The sequence below is a fragment of the Neovison vison genome, chromosome 5 (genome assembly GCF_020171115.1).
Source record: "Neovison vison isolate M4711 chromosome 5, ASM_NN_V1, whole genome shotgun sequence".
Classification (NCBI taxonomy): Eukaryota; Metazoa; Chordata; class Mammalia; order Carnivora; family Mustelidae; genus Neogale; species Neogale vison.
Genome location: NC_058095.1, coordinates 16818570 through 16835284, shown reverse-complemented (window position 1 = coordinate 16835284; position 16715 = coordinate 16818570). Strand labels below are relative to the sequence as shown.

Below are 16715 nucleotides of genomic sequence, written 5' to 3'. Positions count from 1 at the left end.
CCATGGACCTCATGACACTTTAAGAACAAATTTGAACACTGGGCTTCTCAGGACTGGAATGAACATATATCCCTGAGTGAATAAAATAATTCTGTTCTCAGGGATGCCTTTCCTCAGTCGGAAAGCAGCCAGGTCTCAGCGCCAGACATTATTTTCCAGTTCTGTGAAAAGACCACTGTTATGCCATTTATTATGGCAGTCCAACAAATTAGGAGAACTACTGAAGTTTTATAGGTAATAAATATTTGCTATATGTCTAAGTACTGAGGTACAGTATGTAAGGACAGTGCTGTCTTCTGAATTTTTTTTTTGCATATTCATTCCTTCTTTTCCACACTTAAAAACAAATTCACCTATCCCAACCTTAAAAGACAAACATCAGCTTTCAGCAACCTCAAAGTTGGGGAGATACCAACCAGACTGAGGCTGTTGGATCTCGTTATGTTTCCAGCCCTTCCACTCCTTTCTGAGTCCCTCAATAAAATGGTTTGATTCCCCCCACCCTCCTAAAGAAGGTCTAATGTTTTTTTAAAAAAAGGATTTCCCATTAATAAACAATCAAGATTGACTTGAGGTTATTAACGGTATTTTTTGCTGTAATTCAAAATGGTTAGGGAAAAGGGTGTGTAGGAAATAAAGCATTGTCTGGAGGCACTCTGAAAACTGGGCTAAGCTGGAATGTCTAGAGGCCCCACAAAGGGGAAAACACTTCCTCTGTATCCCAGGACACCCCTTGTCAACAGAAGAATTGGCCAAGTCTATATAATGGGACAACAGAAGCATAGTGATTTCACGTTTTCCTTTTACTTTATCCAGTCACTGCTCTACCAAACTGAAAATTAAGCCAAGAAAAAAGGAGGTAGGGAAGAATTTAAGAGACCTGATTTATAATGGAAACAGTACCCTGACTAGACATGAGAAGGCCTGGATTCAGGTCCTAATTCCATCACCGAGTAGAAGGCAAAAACAAGAACAAACCTCTTAGCTGGGCTTTTTAGCTTTATCAGTAAAATGAGGTGGCAGGCCTAGATCTGGGAAGGTAACATCCCAGCATACATGCTCTAGAGCTCTCCCTTCCTCTGTTGCAGACAAAAACAACAAAATCAAAACAACTGTTTCCCCTATAGTACCCCGAGACCTTAGATTCATCTTTAAAAATTACAGATGATACAAAGCCACACCAATCAGAGTAGGCACGAGAGAGGACAGTATTTGTTACTGCTGGCCTAGACTGACGGAGTCTCTCCATTTCTCCTTGTTTTAAAAGGTTTTATTCGACAGAACGAGAGAGGAGAGTGCTGGCAATGGAAGCAGGAGAGGGAGAAGCAGGCCCCCTACACTGCCACCACCTCCCCGTCCTGGCAGAGCAGGGAGCCTAATACAATCCTGGGATCATGACCCGAGATGAAGGCAGTCGCCTAACCAACTCTCTCCACTCTCAACACATTACATCAGACTCCAGAACCATACCTAATCCCCCACCCTCATCTAATGCTCTGAAGGAGAAGCTGCTATAATTGAAGAATACCACCATGTGCCCTAGAGTTGAGGTATTAAGCAGAATCAAGAGCAATTTCCCCAATAAACCCACCGAACAGGCAGTTAGGGATAATAACAAACTGCTCAAAGCACTCAGGCTGTTTTACTTTGCTAGAAACTTGCTGTGTGTTTAACTCCTCTAAGAATGAACAGGAAGTCCGTTAAATCCCCCAGTCAATGAACAAAAATGATCTCTTAGGAATTGCTGGTCTGAGTTCATGCTCTAAATAAAGTCATAACACCTGAGATCCATGTAGCGCTAAAGCTCTGAAATGGAATAGATATGCAGGACCTGAAGGTAAGCAATGAAAGGGTATGAAATAGAAGAGAACACAATAGGGACCCATTCAGCCAGGAGACTTCACACATTCCATCCCCACACAGGCCATGCCATTCAAGTGCCATTATCAGAGAAGAGGGTGCAGATGCCTGATCAGGTCAGTAACATGAAAACAGAAGTGTTAAAACAGAAAATAGGAAACAGAAGGAAACTAACATCATTTTAAAGTTACTATTTCCTCAGACAAAATGAAAAGACTGACTTCATGCTCACTGGAGGGGTCTGACATTTCACGATTCACTTGACTGTTTTGCTCATTACTTTCCACCATTTTCTCAAGCGAATTTTCTAGGTTTGTTTCATAATACTCACTTCCTCCTCCTGCTGGTTAAACTGCGGTAGCCTCACATACACCAGTCTTGGGTAAGCACTCTCAAAATAGCATAGATCCTCAAGGCCAGCAGGTGGTGCTCTTATGAAGCTCAAACTCAAGTTAACATTGTACCAAGGTTTTAGACATCCTCTACATTTCCATGCTAAGGATTAACTGGCTTGTTAAGGGAACAAGCTCCCCCTCCTAGGAGTACTGAAGAGTTACCACACTCTAATGCCTTCACCTAGTCGCCAGGCACCCAGCTCCTCCAGCTCCTCCAATTCTACCATCTCTAGCCACACTTAATCTAAATGGCTGAGGTGTGGTCAACATGGGAGAAAGAACTCTAGGATTAAGAGCTGCAGTTGGTTCCCATCCCACCTACAAACAAGGTTAGGAACATTAGTAAAACTACCTGAAAATCTTGCCATCTCTAAGTATCTCCAAGGGAACTGGCTGTAAAAGGGTGACCCAAAGGTCAGGTGTTACACTGGCCGCTAGTCTTCACTGTTACTTACTATTCTACACAGTGATCCACGGGGAATCTCGATACTCAGGAAGTGCTATTCACACAGAAGAATGGTGCCCTTTGGAGTTGGACATCGTTGTGAAAACCTTACAACTTACATTCTGAATGTGGTAATTTGTTTGGATCAAAACAAAATTATCCAAAAGGAACAGTATTAACTGTGGTAACGGTCTCACCCAAGTCAAACCACAGAAAGTCTAAGGCAAATATGTTCCTACATCCTACTTGAAATAATAAAATATATATATTCTCCTTTACAGTCTCGTAAGGAAATTTAATGACCAACTCTCCTGTCCAAACCCCAGTATCATGGTTAGGAGCTGTGTGAGACTGGGAGACAATGAGAGAGGAAAAGTATTTAAAGGCAGGCAGGAAAGGGAAGATGCTAAAAGACCAGAGAGAAGAGTCTCCACATCTTTCCTTCCTTTCTCCCTCAATGCTACAATAGTTTGAAACTGGATGGAGTAAGGAAGTGTAAAGGCACCAGTCTGTGAGACAGAGAGCTTGAGCATATGTGACTGGCGGATGGGGAAGACAATTCCCAACTGTATATGGTAACGCAGTTGACAAAGACATGATCGCCATGTTTATAAGCTGATATTCAGTGAGTATGGAAGAGGCCTTATCAGAATCAGAATGTAACTACAGGCTTCAGGCTTTTTTATTCAAATACGAGATCCTGAGAAATGCAAATGTGATCCTGAGAGAGCAACCCAAGAAATGCTCCTAAGTTTTCCAGGCGGCTCCACTTACAGTCCGAGTCTAGAAATGGGTAGAAAACTGATTTCCCTGAATAACCTGGCTGGGTAGAAGCATATTATATAGTGAAATGAAGGACACGCATCAGATGACATGGGTTTGAATTCTAGAACCATTAAAAACTCATTACCATTCAGCCTAAGATAAAGCACAACTTTTCTAAGCCTTTTCTTGATCTACCACAAACTGAAGTTAACACCTTCCAAGATTCCTGAGAGAAGCAAATAAAATAAGTAGAAGGTGCTTTGTAAACCATAAAATGCTATACAAATAAAAATCTTAAGTTATATGAGCTATAATCCAAATGGTAAGAGAAGGTAAAAGTCAATGAACCTTGGAATCTGAAGTACACAGAAGATGTGTTAGGGTTTCCCACTCATTATGTTCTAAAGTTATTTACTGCTGCACCACTCCCGACCTGAAATAAAAACCCTGCCTAGCTTGCTATCCATATGGTCCAAAAGTTTATAAACTTTTTCTTAAAAGGGACAGATGATAAATAACGTGGGCACTGCAGGCCAAACCATGTTCAGTCTGGTGAACTATGTAATATTACTGCCACTCTAGCAGAAAAGCAGCCAATGACAATGTGTACACAAATGGGCTGGCTGTGTTCCAATGAAACTTTATAAAAAACAGTAATTACTGACACCTACCCTAGAGGATGCCCTCTTCTGTGTGACAGTTGATCAAACACTGCATCACGATAATCCCCTCTCCTTTATCTGTTTTTCAAATTACTGAATTCTTTTTTTTTTCCCTACCTAAATCCTATAGCTGCTCCAGGACTTGTTATCAGAACTCCCTTGATTAAGAAAGAGCTTGATCGAATTATTCCTGCTGTCAGGTGACTTCTAATAAAAGTGGAAATATTAGTAGAAAACCTGGGCCATATGGCTAGCAAAGCTAGGCAGGGTTTTATTTCAGGGTCAGGAGCCATTTGAAAGGCTGGGGGGAAATCTCTCTTCCTGGCAAGTTGCAATCTTTTAGTGGCACATTCTGGTCTGGCAGATCTGCTGCACCCTATTTGCAAAATTCTAAGTGACGATGTTGACTGAAATTGATACCCCGATAGCACCAGATTGTACCAGGATCCTGGCTTTCTTTCACTTTGAAGCCTTTAAGTCTCATTTAAACTTTATATTCTGTGGCCTTTCTTACCATCTGGAAATGCTAGGACTGGGTGAACACAAGAGTCCAACTGGGAAAGGCGTTCCAACAGAGGGGCTTCATAGTGAATTTCTGGAGGCATGGTGACGGTACTGCCCGAGCCGCACAGTGCGCAGGAGGGGTTCACATCACAGCCAGAGCGCGTTGTGCTGTTCCGGTGAACCTGTGAAAAGCCAAACAAAACTGACAATTCAGTGTCTGATAAAAGCCAGCTCTCTCATTATCCCAAAGATTCAAAAGACTTTTTCTAGATCACTATATACCACTACTAACCGGAAGTTCAATTACTTTGTTAAAAAGAGTCCCTTTTGGGGTGCCTGGGTGGCTCACATGGTTGAGTGTCTGCCTTCAGCTCAGATCATGATCTCAGGATCCTGGGATCGAGCTCCGAGTCGGGCTCCCTGCTCAGTGGGGAGTCTGTTTCTCCCTCTCCCTCTCCCTCTGCCCCTTTCTCCCACTCATTCTCGGTCTCTCTCCCTCAAATAAATTAAAAAACAAAAACAAAAAAACCTTAAGAAAAGAGAGTCCCTTTCCTCCCACATAATAACCTTCAGAGCAATTAAGTAAACTTGCTTCTTCTTCGATGACAAAACTCACTTGCCGCCACAGACCTAAGCACTTACGTAGGTACCAAACTTGTGAGTTTAAAGCTACTGAAACTGTGTTGGGAACCTTATAAAACCTGAATGTTTCCACCATCTTGATGGGTTTCAACGGTCCCTGAGATGAATAATTGGCGCCTGATTCCCACATGGACATGACTTGTCTTTCCAGCAATTTCATCCACTGAAGAGCCTGAATAACCAATCACACCTCTCCTGTTCTTCTCACAACTCCTTCTAAAGACTTTCAGATGGTCTCAAACAAGGTGGCACGTTTCCCTGGACTACACAGAACTCATTAGCTACATTTTGACGAGTCCAAGATCCATAGTTATAAAGTTCATGCCTAAGCAATGAAAATAAATTTGCAGGCGCCTGGGTGGACCAGTAGGTTAAGTGTGTCTGCCTTAGGTTCAGGTTGTGGTCTCAGGGTCCTAAGATGGAGTCCCGTGTCAGGATCCCTACTCCGTGGGGAGTCTGCCTCTCTCCCCCTTTCTGATCCTCTCCCCTGCTCATGCTCTAATAAATAAAAAACTTTAAAAAAAAAAAGAAAATAAATTTGGTATGGTGAGTGTTCACACCACAGTCTTTATGTTAGATTAAATTCAAGGGGATAGAAATTATTCCCATTAAACTTTCTTAGTATACATGCAGGCAGGTTAAGAATGAACCTCACCTGCTATGTAATCTAACTCTTTAAAAGACTTCTTAATATTGGGGGGGAGGGAGCTTAAAAAAAGGTTTTTTGTTTTGTTTTGTGAACAATTTTAATGCTTTGAGGAGAAAACTTCAGGTCATGCTGAATGCAGGATTCCTAGGCTCTAGTGTTAGGACGGACAAATCTGCCATGTGCCAAATCATGACCCATAAAGTCATCTGGGCAGCATACAGCATACAGTTCTAGAAGAAAAGGACTTGCCTGTGGAACAGCACCATGAGAAGGGATGCTCTGAGCAAGGGTAGTATCGTAACAAAAACAAAAGGGTAGCCTGGAAACTGCTAGCAAAAAGCCTACGATGACTGCAAGAGCTGCATTCAGTGTCAGCACAAACCTCTCTTGAAAACCATTTGCCTTTACAGACATGTACAGGAGAAAGATAAATATGAGAACAACATGGTCTTTATCGACATTCCCCAACTGCCTCCTTCATGCAACCACACAGATGGGTGGCATGCAAAGCAGGTCCTGTGAAGGTCAGACTGGGCAACTCGCACTAGAATTCTAATAAGCTGCAATTGTAGATGGCACTGAAAGGGAATTACACCAACTAAACATGACACTACTGTGTAGACATTAGCCAGTACTGTTTTGGGAAAAAATATCCCTTGCTCTCTATTTAATCAGCACTAGCTTTCTGAAAGAGAGAACATTTTCAGATAGAACTGAAAGAGAATATGCCAGCAGGAGATGAAAACCACAGACCATACAGTAGATGAATGGGAGGATTTAGGTAATTAGGTAGATCTAGAAATTGCACCAAAACTTAAAACATTAAAAATAAATTAGAAAAAGTTATCAAAATAATAAATCTTAAAATGGAAATAGGTTTTCCTCATAAACTAACCCATGGCATCAATTAGCTAAAAAATGAACATTGCATTTTGTGGCTCTAGCATACCCTTAAGTCAACAGCCAACAGACTGGGTGTAGAGGGAAAAGAATATGGCAAAAATGACAAAATAAAAACTAAAGGAAGAGATTAAGATAAAGAACTTAAAAAAGCACTAGTTAAGTTAAAAATTGGAAACTGTGTATACATATGTAGTATGTATGTATGTGCACAAATTATGCATTTCTGTGATGTTTAAATGTTAACATATTTTTGTATTCCATCTAATAAGGGAATAGCATATATATGCCTAAAAAAAGGGAGAGGCCCAGACAGTCTATTTCACTGGTCAAAGCTTTAAAAACATTAAGGAGGGACACCTGGATGGTTCAGCCGGTTAAGTATCTACCTCCAGCTCAAGTCATGAGCCCAGAGTCCTGAAATCAAATCCCACATCAGGCTCTTTACTCAGCGGGAAGCCTGCTTTTCCCTTTGCCTGACACTTCCTCTGTTTGTGCTCTCTGACAAATAAAATCTTTTAAAATAAATAAACAAACAAACAAATAAATAAAAGCATTTAAGAACAGATCATTTTCTATTCAATTAAGATGGTTGATACTAACATAAAGAAATGAGAATTCTACTGTCCTTTCAGAAAAATAAGATGCTCTTTAAAAATTTTCTTTCTTTACTTGAAAGAGAGAGAACAAGTTGGGGAAGGGTCAGACAGAGAAACAGACTCTCCGCTGAGCAGGGAGCCTGACACAGGGCTTTATCCCAGGACCCCAGGATCATGCCTGAGCTGAAGGCAGATGCTTAACTGACTAAGCCACCCAGGCGCCCCAGAACCTATTATTTTTTTTAATCACGATATATATTTTATATTAAGAAATTTAAAAAATCACAACAAATATAAACAACCAAACCTGAGCAAGTGGAGATTTTCATTTGTAGATTAACTGCTCACTCAACTTCACTTAGATGTCATAACGTAAGGCACCTCGGTTCAAAACTGAGCTCTTCCTATTTTCTTCTAGCTGCTCAGTTTTAAATCTCCGAACTCATACTAAACTCCCCTCTCTTACCATACCCCATATCCAATCATGAAATTCTGTGGTCTCTACCTTCTTAATGTATCCAGAATCTGACCACTTTATAACCATTCTAATGGCAGTCTCTCTGGTCTGAGTCTGTATCTTTTCTCGTATTTTTTAAAAGAGAGCGGTGGCGGGGGATGGGGGAGAGGGAGAGTCTTAAGGAGGCTCCACACCCAGCAGAGTCTGATGTGCGGCTTGATCTCACGACCCGAGCTGAAGTCAGGAGTCAGGGGCTTAACTGACTGAGCCACGCAGGCACCCCTCTCATATATGAATTTTTTAAATGACTCCTAACTTGTCTTCCTGCTTGCTCCTCCTTCCAACTAATCTAATAAATACGTAGTAGGTGTGACCTTGGCTTACCAGTCCTCAGTGACTCCTCCTCTCATAAGGAACAAGAGCCAAAGTTCTTACAAATGGTGCGCACAAAGCTTTACAGCATCTGTCACCTCTATCCCTTCTCTGACCTCATTTCCTTTTACTCCCTGCTTCGCTCCTTGCTCACTCTACCATTGCTGAATCCTCAATATGGCAGGCAAAATTCCAGACCATGGGCCTTCCCACAGTTACTCTCACTTCAGGTCTTTTTCTGAAATGTCACCTTCTTAAAAAAAATTTAACTGTTATTTAGAAACATTTAAAAAGAAATCTTGACTGTAACAACAAAAAACAAGAGTAAGTTTAACTAAAACTTGTAAACACAAACCTTTTAAAAACTATTAATAATCTACAAATTAATCTACAATCTTATTAAGGTTTCGCTGGGGAAGGAAGAGGCAAATAAGATTTAAATAATCATAAAACTGCAACTGAAAGAATATAGTTTTAAAGGGAGAAGTCCCTATAAAATCTCTGATAAGCAAAAATAGAGAGGGAGTAATTTGTCCTACTACATATCAAAGTATTTTAAGATTACAGTATTTAAAATAGTCCGCTACAGAACAATTAAACAGAAAGAGAACTAGACCAGGGACGCCTGGGTGGCTCAGTTGGTTAAGCAGCTGCCTTCCGCTCAGGTCGTGATCCCAGCATCCTGGGATCGAGTCCCACATCGGGCTCCTTGCTCGGCAGGGAGCCTGCTTCTCCCTCTGCCTCTGCCTGCCATTCTGTCTGCCTGTGCTCGCTTGCTCTCCCTCTCTCTCTCTGACAAATAAATAAAATCTTTTTTAAAAAAAAAAAAAAAGAAAGAACTAGACCAAAGTATACATGACACCTTAATATGTAGCAAAGATGATATTTCTAAATGAATTAGTTTAGGGGCACCTGGGTAGCTGAATCCTTAACATCTGCCTCCAGCTCAGGTCATGACCCCCAGGATCAAGCTCTACACTTGGCTCCCTGCTCTGCAAGGAGCCTGCTTCTCTTTCTGCATGCCACTCCCCTGGTGCTCACGGTCTCCATCAAATAAATAAAATCTTTAAAAAAAAAAAAAAAAGAAAAAGAAAAAAATGTTTTTAAAAAAGGGAAAAGATGATCAATGGAAAACTGTGCTTTCAGGGCATTTCCATAGTCTAGGGATCACATAAGACTCCCACAAAAAACATGCCTTCCTCACCCCACCCCAGGTGAGCTCACTGTAAAAGATTACAAAGCAGAAAACAACAGACTGATATGCAGCAGTCAGCAGATGGAAAAATGCGGAGAACTCATCCTCAAGAAACTAGAAATGGAATAATTTTTAAAAAATGATTCCTAAGCCCAACGCGGAGCTCAAACTCAGGACCCCAAGATCAAGAGTCCCGTGCTCTACCCACTGAGACAGCCAGGCACTTCTGGAAATGGGAGTAATCTGAAAGCAATTTTAAAGTAAGTATATTGGCCGAAGATGCAGAAACCTCCCTGCTCACACTAGCTCTCTCAAAAAAATAAAATCTTTAAAAAACCAAAGACAAAAAAAACCCCAAACAAGTGACAGGGTTTTTTTGTTTGTTTGTTTTGGTTTGGTTTTTAAAGAAATAGAGGTGTTATTTTATTTTATTTTTATTTATTTGTCAGAGAGAGAGAGAGCATAAGCAGGGGAAGTGGCAGGCAGAGCAGGCAGAGGGAGAAGCAGGCTCCCCAATGAGCAAGGAGCCCAATGGAGGACTCGATCTCAGGACCTGAGCTGAGGGAAAGCTTCACCAACTGAGCTACCAGGTGTCCCAACAGGTTTAACAGTAAACTAAACACAGCTGGAGAGAAACCTGAGGAACAGAAGAACAGGCACAGAAGTCTGAGAATAAAACAGAGCAAGACAGAGAGATGGAAATGGGAAGTAAAAAAGAGAGAGATCTGGAAGGAGAATAACAAGAACTACAACAATCTACATAAAAATAGACATTCCATATTAAAGAGGAGAAAAGAGGAAAAGTTTAAAGAAATAATTTCCAAATTTTCAAAACTCCAGACAGACCTCTCAGAATGAGGATGAAAACCAAACCCTAAATGGCTAAAAATTAATTCATACATCTAAATATGTCCCTTGTTCTTGCAAAACATAAAAATAGTGCCGAAGGTAGGGGGGTTGGGGAATTTAAAATTACCCTAGAGAAGAATGACAAAATGACATCAGAATCTTCATCAACAATAAATACTGGAATGCAATGCAGTATCTTCACACTGCTGAATATAAAATTTTACATGCCATCACCCCATCATTCAAGAATAAAGGCAATTTATAACTATATATTCACACAAAACATACTACATAAATACTGAGTTGTAAATTACTAAACCATTGTTGGAAGGCTACCAAAGAAGTGTTTAGCAAGGAGAAGAGTGGGACTCAAAAAGTAACTATGAGCAAAAATGGTAAATGTGTGAGGCGCCTGGGTGGCTCAGTGGGTTAAAGCTTCTGCCTTCGGCTCAGGTCGCATGATCTCAGGGTCCTGGGATTGAGCCCCACATCAGGCTCTCTGCACGGTGAGGAGCCTGCTTCCCCCTCTCTCTCTGCCTGCTTCTCTGCCTACTTGTGATCCGTCAAATAAATAAATAAAAATCTTAAAAAAAAAAAATGGTAAATGTGTTGGTCAATATAAAGAAGTATGACTTTACAGACTAATCTGGGAAGTATTTAAAAAACAAGGTAACTGGGGTTTCTGGCTGCCTAAGCTAGTAGAGCATCTAACTCTTAATCTCAGGGTCATGAGTTCAAGTCCCATGTTGGGTGTGGAACTTAAACAAATTTAAAAAATAAAAAATAAAAACAAGGTAACCAAAATATTAAAGATAAATTCTAGATAATGAAAAAAAAAAAGATGTTTTAAAAAGAAGCATTCCAAAGTCCTATTATTCCCAAAACAGTAAGAAATGAAACCCAAAAGCAGAAGAGGAAAGAACAAAACAAAAACAGATCAAGAGATGATAAGACTTAAAAAAAAGTTATGGAAACAATGATTCCAAATCTAATAGTAATCAGAGTAAATGTAAATGCATCTCTGCTAAAACAAACGGTCACAGAAAAAGTGAAAACAAAGACATGAAAAAAGATATACCTAGCAAGTATTTATCAAGACATCCATTTAAAGTAAAATCATTACTAGAGACCCAAAGGGGAACAACAAAATGATGAAAGGTTAAGATGGAAAAGAAGAAATAACCATGAATTTGTCTGTATGTAACCAGTCATCCCGGAACTGTATGAATACATATGCGTTAAAAAAAAAAAAAAAAAAAAAAAAAAAAACCCGAACAGAAATGGGAGATAGGAAATAAGAGAGGTTGTTTAAAAGTATAAACTTGCAGTTAGTAGATACGTAAGTCCTGGGGACCTAATACACGGTATAGTGACTACAGAGACCAAAGTATTATAGTATAAATATGCGAAGAAATTAGATCTTAATTATTTCTCCCACAAGAAAGAAATGATAGATCTGTGACATGATAGAGGGATTAGCTAAGGCCACAACTGGCAGGCATGCCGCACTATCAATGATCAAATCAACACGCTGTATACTTTAACCATACGCAATGTTACAGACCAAATATGTTTCAGAGAGAAACAGAAAGGAGGCCAAAGGACACATTAGATATGAACACAATTATTAAGCGCAAAACAGAAGTTAAATTCAGAATACTGAAGTCAACAAACAGGATATGGATATACTCACACCCACAAAAACACTGTATTTTTTTTAAGAAAATGTGGACTATCTACAAAAGATGAACTAAAATTATGTCTATCAACATGGAGATCTTGAAATGGCAACAATGAGTTAAAAAAACACACACACCAACCAACTTGCTGAATATGTACACCATGACGGCATTTACATAAATTTTCGTATGAACATTAAACTAAACAATACATACTGCAGGTTCCTCATGGATACATGTATGTCCAGTAAAAATCTAAGAGAACCTGAACTGGGTCCATGACGCTAAATTCATGATAGTGGTTACCTCTGCAGAAAGAAGCAGGCAGAGGAGATAACAGAATAAAACAAACTTTCTTCATCTGTAATTTTCTTTTAAATATTAAATAAAGGTTAAAATACTAACATTTGAGATGGTATGTACATAATGTTTGTTATTATCATTCTTTATACTTTACAGAATTAAAAAAAAAATTAGGGAAGGAGGCAAGTAAACCTGTAAGTTTTTCCATAAACAGGGAATTCAAGTTCTTTACACAGTAAACTCAGTGGCACGGAAGAGCTTCAGAAAACTGGCAGTTGGAGTAAAATGAAGTCCAACTATTTCTCCAAGTAGAGCAAAGGTATGTTAAGTAGGAAAGTTGCTGAAACCCAGGAATTAGGAGTAATACTTTTCCAGATTTAGAATTAAGAAAAAGATTCAACCATCATATGAGTAGCAGACTAGGACAAATGGCCAGTTTACTGAGTAGAATAGAGCCCCCACACCATCCCCGGACCCCACCGCAATATTCATGCTCAACCAGAACTACAAAATGTGACCTTATTGGTAAACAGAATTTTGCTCATGTGATTAGTTTAACACGAAGTGATATGCTGAACTGCGGTGGCCTTAAACTCAATAAATGGCATCCATAATAAGACCATGTGAAAACACAAAGACACAGACACACAGAGAAGATGATCATGTAAAAACAGAGGCAGAGACAGGAGATATGCTGCTACAAGCCAAGGAATGCTACGGTTTGCTAGCAACCATGGGCAAAGAAAGTAGGAAGTGGCAAGAAAGGATTTTTCTTTTGCGAGCCTTCAGAGGCAGCAAGGGCTGTCATCTTGATTTCAAACTTCTAGCCTCCAGAACCATGACAGGAAACAAACACACCCAGCTATTAACTTTCTGTAGTGAAATCACAAAGTCTGGATAGATCAACTTATTTTTTTAAGAATAATTAAAGAGAGAAAAAAACCCCTCAGCATGGGGACTGTGAGAATACTGCAGAATAAGGGAAAAGGAAGCAAATCTGAGAAATTTAGAAATCCAGAAACCTATTAAACAAGTTTGGTAAAACAATTAATTAGTGAAACTTCTCACATCTCCAGAAGAGTAAAAGATAACACAACTTCTATTACATGGAAACAGGGAAGATGAAAGGGCAGTAAGATGACATAAAAAAGGAAATATAAAATTTGAAAAGAATAAAAGAAAAAATCATAACTACCCATGATAGCAGAACTAAAACCTACCTAACTAAAACCTACCTAAAAGGAACTATGGTCAGAACTAATGATACGGAGAATTAAAACAGGATGTGAGCAATAAACTTGTCTTTCTTCCTTTATACTACAAGAGAACCAAAGAGATGAGAACAATGACAGAAATGTTAACAGCTACCATCTGAGTATTTACCATGTGCATCCAAACTATGCCAATCACTTCCATGTTTAACTGAATGAGAACACTGAGGAGCAGCAGGTAGTAAGAGCTAAACAAACAGGAGAGAAAACAGTAACAGAGATAACTGAATACTCCCACTTCGAACTACAAACTGGGGAATCAAGAACCAAAGCTAGTATAGAAGACTTGACAGGACCGGGGCGCCTGGGTGGCTCAGAGGGTTAAAGCCTCTGCCTTCGGCTCAGGTCATGATCCCAGGGTCCTGGGATCGAGCCCGGCGTCGGGCTCTCTGCGTGGCAGGGAGCCTGCTTCCCTTCCTCTCTCTCTGCCTGCCTTTCTGCCTACTTGTGATATCTGTCAAATGAATAAATAAAATCTTAAAAAAAAAAAAAAAGACTTGACAGGACCGTATTAAAATCCTGCAGCACTGTCCACTGCAGTTCTGCAATGACGGAAGCATTCAGTATTTGTGTGACTTAAATATGGTAGCCACGACTCACATGCAACTGACTACTGAACACTTGAAATGTGTTTTTTTGAGGTACACATTTTTTTATCTTAATTTTATATAGTAGCTACCATACTGAGCAGTGTAGAGCAGAACTGGCTAGCAATATAGAAGGATTGAAAATAAGATCATTTTAATTCTACGCCAAAACAAAACAACAAATAATCACTCTCCGCTACCGCAAAAGACAGTGGAACAGTTTTAAGGGACAAAGATTATGAGCTAAGAACCTGAAACATGGTCAAACTGTTGTTCTAATCCTGAAAAACTAAAAACTAAAATTAAGAACTCTATAAATGAGGGGTGCCTGGGTGGCTCAGTGGGTTAAAGCCTCTGCCTTTGGCTTAGGTCATGATCTCAGGGTCCTGGGACTGAGCCCTGCATCGGGCTCTCTGCTGGTGGGGAGCCTGCTTCCCCTCGTCTCTCTGCCTGCTGCTCTGCTCTGCGTATTTGTGATCTCTCTCTCTCTCTGTGTCAAATAAATAAATTAATCTTAAAAAGAACAAACAAACAAACCCAATTCAACAAATGGGCATATATTAAGTTATAAAAAGGACTATCAATAAACAATGAAATGTTACAGTAAAAATAAATCTAAGTAAGCCTTTAAGTCCACTTTAAAAACCGAATATAAAATGAGAAACTTTTATTTAATAAAATCTCCATTAAAATCAAAGACTTTATGGAGATTTAAAAAACACGATGTTTCAAAAAACATACAGAAAACAAAATGCTAAAAGCATGGGTGAAAAAAAAATCACATACTGAACACTGTATCAAGAAAAGGAGAATGTGAGGCAAAAACTACTGGAGAAGCCATACGTCACTAAGAGGATATAATTACATAGAACTCCAGACTAGACACCAATGACATTTTTTAGAAAAATCAACATAACAGACTATAAATATAAGCAGAAACTACAGAAACACCCCTTTAACCCAAATGCTATAAAAATTAGTAATTAAATAAGAAAAGTTTAAAAAGCAAAACCATTTAGAATTTGAAAACTCAATTTGTAACTCTTGGGAAAAGAACTGAAAAACTCAAAGGCAATTTACAAATTGCAAAAAGAATACTTCACACATCAAAGGCTGTGTGGAATGCCATCCAAAACTACATGAAGAAAAAACAAAAAGTTAAAACACTTTTATTATTACATAAGAAAGAAAAAAATAAATTAAGCATTTGAGTAAAAGGCAGAGAGGAGAGAAAAACAAAACAAACAATAAAACACCAACCCAACAAACCAAGACCCAAGACCACAGGAAGGAAGAGGGAATTACAAGCAAGTAACCAATCTTTGAAATGACTGATAAAACAGGAAAACTGCTGACAAAAGTAATCAAGTAAGAAGAGACAAATGTAATTAAGACTGAGAAATGGACATAACTACAGATAATAAGGACTTAAAAAATGAAGAATGCTTTCTCTAAAATTCTGTATCAGTTAATTTGAAAAATCTGATAGATGGATAATTTTCTGTAAAACAGATGCTGGTCTCAGATGGTCTTTAAGTTCCAACAAATTTTAAAGAAATTTAAAATCTTTAGTTTTCCAGAGCACAGCAAATGGTAAAGTGTTCTAATTCTTTCTAAGAAGTGTCATGCTACATCAAAATTAATACTGAACTTCTAAAAGGATCACCTGAGGAGTGCTTGGGTGGCACTTTTGGCTCAGGTCACGATCTCAGGGTCATGAGATCAAGTCCTGTGTTGGGCTCAGCACTGGGTTAGAGCGTGCTTAAGATTCTCCTCCCCACTCTTTTTGCCCCTCCCCCATCTTTTTCTCTAACCCCCCCCCAAAAAAAAGAAAAAAAGAAGAAAAGGCAGTATTGCCATTAAAACCAGGAATGAGATACCTCATTGTGATCAACTATTTCCTAATACTGCTCTGTAAGTACATCACATCTAGTCAAGGAAAAGGAGTAAGAAGTGTATAAAGAGGTATTACATTATTTGTAGCCTGTCTAGAAAATTTAAAATAATCAACCAAAACACAGAGTTCACAGAAAAGTGTCCAGTTACAGGAATCAACAACACTCATAAAATAACACTAACAGAAAAGATCTCATCTGCATCACAAAAACATCAAGAATGTAGGAAATATATAAAAACTGAATGAAGTGGGGCACCGGAGTGGCTCAGTCACTAAGCAGCTGCCTCCGGCTCAGGTATGATCCCAGGGTCCTGGGATCGAGCCCTACATCGGGCTCCTTGCTTGGCAGGAAGCCTGCTTCTCCCTCTCCTACCCCCACTGCTTGTGTTCCTTCTCTGGCTGTGTCTCTATCAAATAAATAAATAAAATAATAGAAACAAAAATGACATGACAACAACAAAAAAAACTGAATGAAGAAATAAAATACTTGGATACATGGAGAAATTACATCCTTTTAATACTATAAATTTTATCAATTCTCTCTGAAGGAATTTCCATTAAAAACCCAATACAATGCACATGGATGAATTCCACTATCAAAATAAAGCTGTATTCATAATTTTCAATTAATCACAGAATATTAGTTCAAAGCATTAAGAAAATTCTTTTGGCTTGAGGACAGTT

At 39.1% G+C, this 16715-nt stretch overlaps 1 protein-coding gene across 3 annotated transcripts in view; it reads right to left on the bottom strand.

Moving 5' to 3' along the window:
- The window catches only part of KANSL1 (KAT8 regulatory NSL complex subunit 1), a 179021-nt gene that overhangs the window by 10782 nt on the left and 151524 nt on the right, over window positions 1-16715 (bottom strand). For all 3 annotated transcript variants that reach the window (XM_044247699.1, XM_044247698.1, XM_044247700.1), the window contains one exon: window positions 4642-4813. In XM_044247699.1, the coding sequence (XP_044103634.1) occupies window positions 4642-4813 (172 nt within the window). The remainder of the gene's footprint in view (window positions 1-4641; window positions 4814-16715) is intronic.